Source organism: Seriola lalandi, unplaced genomic scaffold, assembly GCF_002814215.2.
Source record: "Seriola lalandi dorsalis isolate HSWRI2012SDOR001 ecotype SW California unplaced genomic scaffold, Sedor1 jcf7180002054322, whole genome shotgun sequence".
Classification (NCBI taxonomy): domain Eukaryota; kingdom Metazoa; phylum Chordata; class Actinopteri; order Carangiformes; family Carangidae; genus Seriola; species Seriola lalandi.
In genome coordinates this window covers 298,269-310,180 of record NW_019524875.1, presented here as the reverse complement: position 1 = coordinate 310,180, position 11,912 = coordinate 298,269, and the positions used below count along the sequence as shown (strand labels likewise).

Below are 11,912 nucleotides of genomic sequence, written 5' to 3'. Positions count from 1 at the left end.
GTTTCTGAATACAGGCTGTGTGCATATCTCTGTGAACTGAGGCTTTGATACTTTCACAGTATTAATATAGAACCAAGACCTGCTTTATAATCAAAAAAGAACATGGACATCTATCTTTATACTACATGGGAGAGACATAGAAATCTCACTTTATACAATATGGGACCTTTAAATTTGAATTTACTTCTTTTTGTCTGTGATATACTTTTTTGTTTTACAACTTCAAAGGTATCAATGAAAACTTGCTATTTCAATAATGATCCTCACTGATCATTTCCATGCAACATGAAAAATTTTTAACTGATGAAGTTTGATATAAAAATAAAATACGTAAAGCATGTAAAGTCATCGCAATTGGTCAAAGATCAGACAAACAGTTCAAATAATACACAATACTGAAATATTGACTGAACAAAAATTAAATGTTCATGTACATTTTTATTTATTTTTTCTTTTATGGTGTTGATTTTTTTGTCTGATGCACCAAATGTTTCTCAGTGGAACAACATTTTATTTGACTGCATCTGACTGCAGATTTGTCCAGTGACATTTCTTTTGATATGACCCATATAGTTCATCTCATATAATCAGAACTCTGGCAGATTCAACAACTATTTCACACACACACACACACACACACACACACACACACACACACACACACACACATAATAATTTTCAAGAACAACAAAAGAGTAAAATCTGATATAGTCATAGAGGATATGACTTTTAATGTAGGTGGATTCAGGTGTTGAAACTTGCAGGTAAAATATCATTCACTGCCACCAGATTTTTTCTGGAACCACCTGAATTAACCGCCAACTTCAACTCTCCCGACCACTGGAGGGAGACATGCACCTTCACAATCCTCCAAAGATGACATCATGTGAACTCGCCAGCCATTTTAAGCTTTTAGTCTAGAGTAGTGTTCACAAACAGAGCACAATAATATACACAGGAGCATCACTTCATCACCTGCCAGGATACAGATTTACAAAACAGCCAAAGTACTGCAGCATTTATGTGCTTATTAATAACAGCGTTTGCATAGTGCAGATTATATCCACATGAGCAGCCTAATGGGATCGATCTTTATCCAACAACATTTTCATGCACATGAGATTGATTGTTATAAGTAGCTAATTTGACAAAGTACTTTTGATTTTGAGTACCTATCAGGATGATTTAATAAAGCCATTTAGAAACCCACATCTGAAATATTAAAAACCTTTAAATCGAAGACATTTGTGAGATACATCTAGTTATCTGTGATTCTTATTGTACTTTTTGTGTCTTTCTTGTGTTTTTCCACTGGTTTCCATTTCCACCATGTTCCAGGAAGAGCAGCGGCCGCTGTGGCACAGTGAATCAACTGTTAGTCAAAGCTCTTCCCAACCACATGGTTATAGGATTTACAAGCTAATATGTGCTGAGCACTACCTGCAGAGGAGTATGTCTTTTATAATGCTGCATTGTTTGATGTGATGGATGTCTGAGCCTCGTGGTCTTAGAGTAAAAAACTTTCTATAATCTCATCTCTCATGAGGGGTGCTATTATACATTGATTGAGTGCAGGTGTGATTTAGATAAAATGACAAGAACTATCAGGACAACTTGGAGATCTCAGTATAACAGAGAGGGCGGTGTCCCCTGGGCAGCAGGGTTTCCATCTCTTTGCAGAGAGAGAGAGAGAGAGAGCGAGAGCCCCATTACGCCTCTCCTCCATTTCCTCTCTCAGGGGCAGGAACCAAATGGAAACATTAATAACACTCTCCATGTCTGAAGGAGCTAATGGTGCCTTGAGTGCTGATTACGGTTGGGAAGAATTGGGCGTGGAGGAGGAGTATTAGTTTCATTCTCCTCGCAGTGCTGTTTGTGGTGAACACACTGAAACACACATCCAGCTGTTTGGAGTATTTTTTTTGTTTGTTTTTTTAAACAAGAAAACTGCTAATTGGCTAAAACCCTTTGGCAAATGCAATTAGGTGTTGGAGATTCATTGTTTCGTGAAGGAACATGTTTCCTGCCTTTCTACATACCTGAGTAATTTTTTTGTCCATGTGAGAGAGGTGTTTATTCTCTCCTTCAGGCTTTGCACTGGGCGAATCTTACTAAAATAACCCTGAGCACAAACCCACACTGCCTGTTTAGCTAGTTTTTAATGAGGAGACACCTCACAGAGAACACAACAAGAATCATTTTAAAGCATCTTTACTTACTAATTTCACAAGCCTATCCATCTTATGTGAACACGCAGAGACATGCTGAAATATAAATATCAACTCTCAGTGTACACAGGTGAAAATAATGGTATTAGAATAAATAAGGCACACATTATTATCACAGTGCAGTTTTTCAAAGCTTCCTCCTCCCATTGAAAGTGCTGAGAAATACATTTTCCACTCCAACAAAGTCCAGGAATCACTGGTGCACAACATGACAAGTTGTTTTTACCCTGAAGTCAAAGGGTGGAATAGAGTTTTTTTTTTTTTTTTTTTTATCTTCTAGGATTATTCAAATGTGTTCCAGGTTGTGCCTGGATTTGAATTTATCACATATCCTTCACTGAGGCAAAACCTCAAGGGGTTCAGGGAGCCAGAGGCTCACAAATTCATGATTTTCCTGATGAAGCGTCTTCCTCAGTCCCACCTGCTAGTTCCCTTTTTCATCATCATGTGGCTGGTTTGAAGCAGTCCAATGTCTTGTCCAGCTTTGACTCAATCCAGCTTCCCTCATACTGCGATCACAGTATGTCATGTTTGGGCAGGTTGAGCTCCTCCTCTGACACAGTGAGGTTCCCCAGGTACCAAAATATCCAGAAGACCAGGCTGAGGAAGATCAGCAAAGGCCCGGACAGCACAAAAAAGTCCCAGAAGCTCAAAGGGGCAAAGATCCCCACGAAAAAGAGGATGAGGCCAATGACGTCCAGAATCACAGCCAGTGACAGGAAGAAGATGGTGGACCTCCCCTGCTCCATGGTCGGGCCGGGTGAGGCACACACGTCTTGTGAGGGTCTGACAGAAGAAAGAGCGAGTCTCTCCAGAAAAGTGCTTTACTGTCTTCTGCATCATTCTCTTTCAGTGGCAGCACGCCTTACATTTCTTTCATTGCACAAGACTTAGTGGCAAGACTGGTATCCAACCACAACAACAGGTTGTTCTGCTCATTAACAGCAGCTGAGAAAACCCCACAGTCCATCTTCATTCCTTTGCAGGACCGACTTGTTTTTACACCTTTCACATCAACCCATTGTCTGTAACCTGCGTGACAGATTTATGCACATTCATTTCACAATCAGTCGCCATTGAGCTCATGTTTACACAGTGATAAGCCTGCCATAATTAATTGCCCCCTTCCACCTCCACCCCCCTCCCTAGTTCTTTTTGTTCAGCTAATGAAATTGCATCAGTGTGCTGCATCTTTTATCAGATCGTTCAAAGCCTCCTCTTGACTTCACTCCCACTGACTTCACAGATTTACCCCAGGAAGTGTATTTACCCTTTAAATATTGGGAGCAGCTCGGGGTTGATACACTACATTCAAGCCTTTCTTAAATATTTAATAAGCCATAATTCATGCTTCACTACAATGACGATAAAGGTCTATTGTGAAGTGACTGTCACAAAGAGGAAATGCGCGTAATGGAAACTTCTCTGTGAGGACCTTGTTTGACCAGTCAAGCCGCCACTATTTGTCTCTGCTCTGCAGCTTTGACTTACTGCCCTGCCTAACACACAAAGAGAGGAATGATGCTTTATTTACTGGAACGCTGTCATGAGTATGATGACAGTGTCATGCCGACTCTCTGTCTGTGAGAGGCCCTTTGCATGAGGTATGACAATGTTGTCATTCAAATCTGAGGATCAAACTCTGCAGCTACTATCCCCACAATGTTATTATAGAGATTTGGTAGATATATACAGTATCTTACACAGTTTCCCATGTCACACTCTGTTGAGGATTTTCAGGCTTGTTTAACCAACACCACACCACACCACTGGGACAAACCAGTCTGACCAGTGTGTATGTTTGACAGTAAATTAAAGAACAAACATGGCCTGACTGCTAGCAGTTACCACTTAAGATATGACAAAGCATTTGTGAAAATAAAATAAATAAAGTTGAAATAATGGAGGAAGGTTCAGAGACAATAATCTGGTTCAGAACCAGTGTCTCAGGAGACTGACATCAAATTTTCTGTGTTTTACTACTGAGCTAAATTTCAATTCAATTTCAATTCAAATAAAAAACTAAAGATTTTATGGGCAGATTTTAGTATTTTGAATATATATATATTATAGGTTGTACTAATCTAATGGGGGCCCCCTCAGCTGTGGGACCCTGTGTTTCTCCCATTCTCTGTACATTAGTTTGTCTGTAGAAATCAGTTTACCTTAACTTGATTAAGCAGGATTCAATTTAGAGAAATGCACCATACAAGCACAATACAAACTGATATAATAAAGGCCCTAAAAGTGAATTCAAACTCATGGCCCCTCTAACAAGACTCATTCACTCAAGTCATTAGGCTCTCATCATTTCAGTTTATAACATGCTTGAGTGGTTGAGTTTTAACAAACACATTTTGAATAAATGAAATTACCACAAACTAACAGCCACATGCTGAACCGCTGACACTCTGGGGCCTCTGAGGGTCTTGGGCCCCTGGCAGCTGCCTACTTTGGTAACCTGGTTGGAAATCTAGCTTCACCTGGCAGTATGGAGAAAGCTTTGAAATAGCATTTAGGATTTGATGTTTGGATATAAAAATACACATAAAATACAAACTGAACAGTTAAATGAAAAAAAAAAAAACTGGAATGTATTATTGCACGGGTCCATGAGTCCATTAGCATTATTATTATTATTATTCAGTCGTTATTCTTTTGTTAATGGAAACTAAACCCTTCATTCTTGTCTGTCGATCAGTTTCACACATTTCACATGTATCTTTCCAATACCATGTCCTTTGCAAGAAACTTCATAGGGAACTGTTAGGAAATGATGGACCTGTAAAATAAAGTATTATAAAAACAAACAAAAAAAAAAAAAAAAAAAATATATATATATATATAGAGAGAGAGAGAGAGAGACCTTCTTTTCAGTGTCAAGACAAACTTTTCTGAGGGTGTGTGGGGGACACTGAGGGGCTTTGAATCTCAGTGTTTCTGAAATCTTGGCTACAGTCTTGCCTAATAACAGTCTGAATGAAAATGCTCCCATGAAGAAGCATCCTTCACAAACTGAGTATTTTATGTCAATCAGGTCAGATCTCCTGGTTTATTTCTTTTTCTTTCCCCGCAGTATTGTAGTCCAGAGAGTCATCATACCCTTCATTGTTGTAGACAGCGGATTTGCCCCATGTCACCCTGCTGGCTTTGTGTGGAGGTGATCCCACCTGGCTGCACCTGTTATCCACGGCGCTGTTCACGTCTTCCACCCCTTTCAGTTTCTGGCTCAGCCTCTCGGATATTTTTCTCGCCAACATCACGACCACGCTGTTCCTCTTCTTACCACAGCCGTCGTCCTCGGACACCTGGACGTTCCCCACGTACCACATGAGCCAGAGGCCCAGGCTGAAGAACGTGATCAGGGCGCCGGTGTAGATCAGAAAGTCGCCGTAGAAGCGGCCGTCGATGCGCAGGTTGGCGAATATCCCGATGAAAAGCAGAATCAGGCCGAGGACGTCAAAAACGACGGCGAGGATGAATAAAGGCACACAGCCGCCTATGCACTTTATCGGGTCCATGCTGGGGACATCACAGCGTCTTGCAGCGTAGTATAACGGGAGGATGCTTCATCCTGTGTACCTGAGCTGAGGCAAGCGCACCTGTAGAGAAACGCCCCACCTTAAAGTGAAGATAAACAAGGTGTTTCCCAGACTTCTTCACTGTGCACACACCTCAGACCGGGCTTAAACACACACTGACTGTCATGGCTTTAAGGCAGTGTCCTTTTTGTTGTCTTGATGGTCAACAGAAACATCACCGAACCGTCCAAATTTCACAATAATGTGGTCTGGCTTCGGTGATGCAAATGACCCAGGGCTTGCAGGAGGTTTGATTTGGCAGTCAAATTGATTATTATGCATGACTCAGCTTTTCTCCTGCGTATGTTGCATATACTTTGTATATAGACCAGCAACACTAGCCTAGTATATGTGAACAGAAAACTATAGGCTTTTACAAACATATGACCTCCTTCTCTCATGTAATGAGGCCAAATCAACATTTTTCTGTTAACTCGTGCAAAGTAATGGCCATCCAGTATGATACTGTGAAATGTCCTAAAGATTATATGTAATTGATTTTGCATCATTTGTTGTTTGTTTAAACAATCTATACATTCATTTATCCATTGCTGCTACTTAAATGAATTATGATAGAATAACAAAGCTATTTGAGAAGTCCTCTGTGGTGTTGTCTCTATGTTGTGTTTAGTTTTACAGCTGTTTTAGGGCTGTAGCGATTTTTTGGTTAATTGATACATTTTTGGTCATAAAATAACAATCATATGACTTATTCAAATGCCAAAATGTTTTTCCTGACCAACAGCCCAAATCCAAAGATGTTCACTATGATGTCTTAGCAAGAAGCAAATATTCACATTAGAGAAGCTGGAATCAGACAATTATTTGTCATTTTTGCTTTTAAAAAAATGTCTTAATTCTCTGTTTATTGAATATAAACTTAATCGGCCCTAACCGGCCTTCCAAACAGGTCACAGCTCTGACCTGTTTGGAAGGCCAGTTAGGGCTGTGATGTCCTGAAATCTAGAGTAGGCCTACATACTGTATAGTGGTATGGTCATTAGGACAAACATCATCTCATGTGGATTCAGAGATTAAGTGACACCATCTGGGGGCTTCTCAGATACAGTATTCATGGTTGTATATGACCAATGACAGTGACCAATGATTTCTGTAACTGGAATATAATAATATTAACTTGATATAATCTATGTTCCTTACTTAACTTTTTCTTTTTGACTGTCTGTCATGCTGGTGTCGTGACGGCTAAACTTTACGTCTATTAATTAAAAATGCATGACATTAGCATTCATTTGAAGTTGTGTTTTTGGTTACTTCCTGTCACAGCCGGTGGTGTAGGAGCAGGAGCAGGGAGGTGCAGTGAAGGACCTTTGATAGAGTACGTGATGAGGACCAGAGAGGTGGACAGGTGGGCAGGCAGGCAGACATGAACCGTCAGCAGGTAACTACAAAGAGGTATAGCAGGAACAGGATGAGCAGCACAAAGTGAAACACACAGAGAAGTTAGCAAACAATGTGGGGAACTGACGTACAGCAAAAAAGGGCTTGGTCTAAATACCAGGAAGCAGGTCAGGGGGAATGAGGAACAGGTGTATAGGTAGGCAGGGACAGTGTGGTGATTAGAAATGGGAGAAGGTGGGGCTGGAAACAGGAAAAAGGTTCAGGGACATCTGGTGGGCGGGTAGAGAATGACAAGAGGATAATAGACAAGGGTTGAGACAGAAATCATTACACCTCCTTAAACTCCTGAGAGAAATATCTGTCTTTTTAGCGGTTGGCAGTTCCTCTGTGTTCACCAGCTGGCCTCTAGCACTGTGTGTGTGCTCTTTGGTGGCAGGTAGCGTACAGTTGGTTTTTACAGATGTTTTTTAAAATGCAAAACAGCTGCCTACTACGGCTGAAAATGACGCTATGAGATTGGTGAAGATGAACCAAAACAGTGAAGTTGTGGACTAGAAACCACCTCCCCCCGAAAATACAATGAGCTATATTGCTCCAGAAAACCGCAGAGTCGGGTGATAACTCTCTTTAGCTTGATCATCACTACGAGCCATTTCCTTTCTCCTTTCTGGTGAACCATTCTTAATGTAAAAATACTGATTATAGATGCTTTGAATACAATCAACTCTGACATAACAAATCAGATTTTAAAACACCAATAAATATATAATGTCCATCAAACCAAAGCTGGGTCTGAAGGAGTTACGTCAAATTTCCTGCCACATAATATTAAATCCCATGAAAATGCACAGGGTCATGCTTCAGGTCACGGTAGTCAAATTATTTCTGTTTTACATATATTTGAGAATGATTTCACTCAGATTCAAAGTCGTCCTCTCAGTGACTCTTTCCCACGGTGAGGACTTCAGTGGACTAGACACAGTAAACCGGAAACTGACAATTATAAGCTCTCACAACCTTTAATTATTTATGAATTGGCATATACTGTACCACACAGCATTAGGAAACCCCCCCCCCTCTTGTCCACTTTCCCCTCATAAATATTCATAAGTACAGTTTTCTCTCGAGTATCCTCATCGCTAAATTGTGTGTGTGAATTTGTGGGTAATTGAGTTTCATACAGCACATTGTTGTCCTAGCGCTCTCACCTTCTTTTTTCAACAGCCGGGGTTATTAAAGCAAAATGTTGTCATGCACACTTGAGACTGGGATAAGTGCTTTGTTTTGTCAGTCCTCTTAAATCAAAGGAATAAATGTAAATGTCACCACCACGCAGAGTTTTACAATTATTTCCCACAGAGGCTCCCATGCCAAAAAGGTACACATTAATGCGGCGTGGTCTTAAAGTTCAGTTACTTCTGAACGTGTCGTCACAGATTGAACATGGGAGGCCTGTAGTAGGTGAGGGGCCTCTTCATGTTCGACCGCTTCCTGTTCTCCTTAGTGATGGGGATGAGGACCACGCCCACCACAAAAACCATCAGCCCGATGGACAGCAGGGCCGGTCCCAGGATGTTAGTGACCTTCCTGCAGTGGCCGGCAAAGTACAGGCCGCTGATGATGATGCCGCACGCCAGGAAGCTGCCCCCGGTGGACATCAGGTGGATGGGGAACCAGAAGACTTCACATTTGCTGCGGGAGGTCTCATTGGTCCAGAGGGACTCGCTGCGAGAGAGGCTGAACACGGTGCTCTCGGTGCGGCTGGGGGGTGTCAGCTGGTCCCTGGACTGGGAGAGTGTGCACTCTCCCAGGGGGATGTTCTCTGGGCTGCCTGGCATGGCCTCCTGGATGACTCTGTGGAAGAAATGTGGAATCAATCTGAGGATGTCATGCTTCTCTGACGTCTCTGTTGTAACACAATTAAGTATGATTGGTGGATAATTTGAAATTCTAACTCTCCATAATAAAGATATTAAACAGTGATACTGTCTTTACATCATAAAAATAGAGATAACTTCTTACGAAGCCATTGTTGTTCAGCACTTAAATCATATGAATAAAATTAATAATAATAATAACAATATAATAAAATTATTTTAAATCTGGGAACTGGGAAGCAGTTCACATCAGGCAAACAGAAGTAAACAACTAGACAAACACCTACCTTCAAAATCTGGATCAGCTTCCTTTGCCTGTATTTTCAACAATAGTCAACAATAAGTTTAAATGTCTTAACCATTAGAAAACATCCAGAAATCTGAGGTGGAAGAAAAAAAAGAATTCCGCCCACCGTCCGACCAGAGAAACCTGTAAAATGCAATGCTACTGATTCCCACTGAACAACCATCTACCCACCCTCCTCTGCTCTCTCCACCTCCTCAAGACGATCCTGTGACCACCATCCCCTTACCATCATCCACCATCGCAGGCGGTCAGTGCTGATGTTGCATCCAGGGCGAGGAGCTTGCCTTCTGGTCCCCAGAGGATATACATACACCACAAACCACTCAGAGTGATGTCTCCACTGGGCTGTAAAATGCTTTTGAAAAAAAAAAAAAAACTTCTACAAACAGCTTGAAATGTCTAAAAATTTCCCAGGACTGGACAATGAGAGGAAAATCTGACTCACTCCTTCCACACAAAGAGGATCAGGGCAGGGCAGCAACTAGGAAATGGCTCTCTGTTATAGCCGGATTGATGCAGCAAGCAATCACCCATACAGAGACTTTCCAATACAGCCTGATATGTTGGCACAGTATTGATCCCAAAGTAGCCTGGAGCAATTATCTGCAAGTTGTAGTTTTGTTCGCTGAACATGAGATCGATGAAATCTGTGTAACATAATTAGCCCTCAGAAAATCCAGGATATGATATAGAATCTCAGATTTAGGATTTTTTCATCATCACCTGCCTCGGATGGACAGGGAGGATGGTGGGGTGAGGGGGGAGGCACAAGAGGGATGTTGCTGCAATATGACACTCCTGCTTCCATTGAACAGCCCTGATATTACATTTGTGTCTTTGTTGATTTTGTGTGCTCTTTTGGAAAGACACAAGTGTCAGTGTGAGGCCATTGATCTGAACATGAGCTCATTCTTTAACACAATTATGCCCCCCCACCCCCCACCCCAGAGAACTCCAAAGCTTTGAAAATGGCTCCGCAGCACTGCTACTTGTACTTCGTAAACACCAAACCTTCAGCCCTGATCTCGTTACTGATGTCATCTGTGTAAAATGCAACATTGTGACCGTCCTGTGGGCTCAACACTGATATCATGAAACCTGTCACCACTCGCAATGAGCCGCACAGTCCAGCAGAGGGCAGTGCTGGCATGTGGCTGGGCGTGAAGGGGTGCGAAACCGCTGAAATCAGTTTAGCTGTATCATTAACTTTTAGTGAAATATTTCACACAAGGATTAGTTAATTAGTCGGTTAATTCAGTGTTTTTGTAATTACCTCAGGCTCCAGTTCATTCTGACGCTCCTTACGGATCAAAGTCTTTTATTTTGCAGCCACATGTGAGAAACTAATTATCCATCCCATGTAATGTGTTACAGTATCTTGCGATTATGATGTGCCTAATTCTCCTTAATGGTCCGTTTAAGTGGGTTGTTGATCATAGTCATCTGAAGGTATTTTACACTGCTGAGTAAACCTGTTAAAAGATGAGGGGCAGCTGCAGACCTCCATTTATTCACTGTGTGTTTGATCAAGTTAGATCAGGAAGAAGACTGAAAGGATGATAAACAAGTGTAAGCATTTGAGCAACATGCAGGATGTAGTTTTGGACCTTAAGTGTTGATCAATACTGGGATTTAAAGTAGGGCTGGAACCATGAATTGATTAAGACAGAAATGTAATGATCTACTTTCAGCTTCTCAATTCTTTTTCTTATATAATAAAGAATTGATTATTTTTAGGCTTTGCACTGCTTGTTGGACTAAATAACATAATACATAATAAAAATAATACAACATGACATGCTGGCAAAATGACATAATCTAGGGTTTCAAGAAGTTGTGACTGGCACTCTCTCTCCAAAAGATAAGTATAATAAGTTATGATAATCAGATCAGCAGATTATGAGGGGGACAAAACGTTTTTGAAGAGTAATGGTACTGATATTTTTGAAGCCTCTGTTGTTGATGTTTCATACTCTAAATGTGACTATATCTGACTCTCCACTGAAGGACAGAGTCATAAAATTCATTTAAATGGTCAGCCAGTTGTAAAACAGGGTAGATCAGCTCATTTAATCAGTGTATATCATATATTATCAGCTAAGAAATGGTCAGGAAAAATTCTAAAACACATTAGGCCTTAATGACAATCATTTATTTCCAGATGACAGGGATGAAATAAAAAAAAAAAAAAAAAAAAAAAAAGATTTGCAATGCCAATTAATGTGTTGCAGGTTTCCCAGACTTTATAGAGGATCCTGTATCATATCACAGGTGGATTATGGGAGCTGTCAGTGTCCTAAAGTTAAAAGTTGAGCCAGTATATTGGTAGAGCGACATACAGGTATCAGTCTAATCCTGTTTGATAATACAAACACAGAGGGCTGTCGGGGATTAGAGCTAATAAGCCTCATCTTGAGTCAGCACGCTGACTTTGTTGGTTTGGCAGGGGTTTTAGGACGAGGATTCAAATGAACTGTGGACTTTGAGGTGCAGCGTGCACCCTCCGGTTAAAGCCACCAGAACTAAGATGCTCTAACAACTCCAACCCTTGCGTTTT

The 11,912-nt window shown here is 41.1% G+C and overlaps 2 protein-coding genes across 2 annotated transcripts; both read right to left on the bottom strand.

Moving 5' to 3' along the window:
* Nucleotides 1-2,195: 2,195 nt before the first annotated feature.
* On the bottom strand, nucleotides 2,196-5,969 carry tmem238l (transmembrane protein 238 like). The gene has a single exon (XM_087174159.1). It carries the CDS (start codon nucleotides 5,747-5,749, stop codon nucleotides 5,267-5,269), a length of 483 nt encoding a protein of 160 aa, XP_087030285.1. The 5' UTR covers nucleotides 5,750-5,969; the 3' UTR covers nucleotides 2,196-5,266.
* A 2,202-nt stretch (nucleotides 5,970-8,171) lies between these two features.
* Nucleotides 8,172-9,534, bottom strand: pirt (phosphoinositide interacting regulator of transient receptor potential channels). Its single transcript, XM_023406974.2, has 2 exons — nucleotides 9,336-9,534; nucleotides 8,172-9,025 (listed from the first exon to the last, which is right to left on the bottom strand). Exon 2 carries the CDS (start codon nucleotides 9,007-9,009, stop codon nucleotides 8,602-8,604), a length of 408 nt encoding a protein of 135 aa, XP_023262742.1. The 5' UTR covers nucleotides 9,010-9,025; nucleotides 9,336-9,534; the 3' UTR covers nucleotides 8,172-8,601.
* Nucleotides 9,535-11,912: the final 2,378 nt, after the last annotated feature.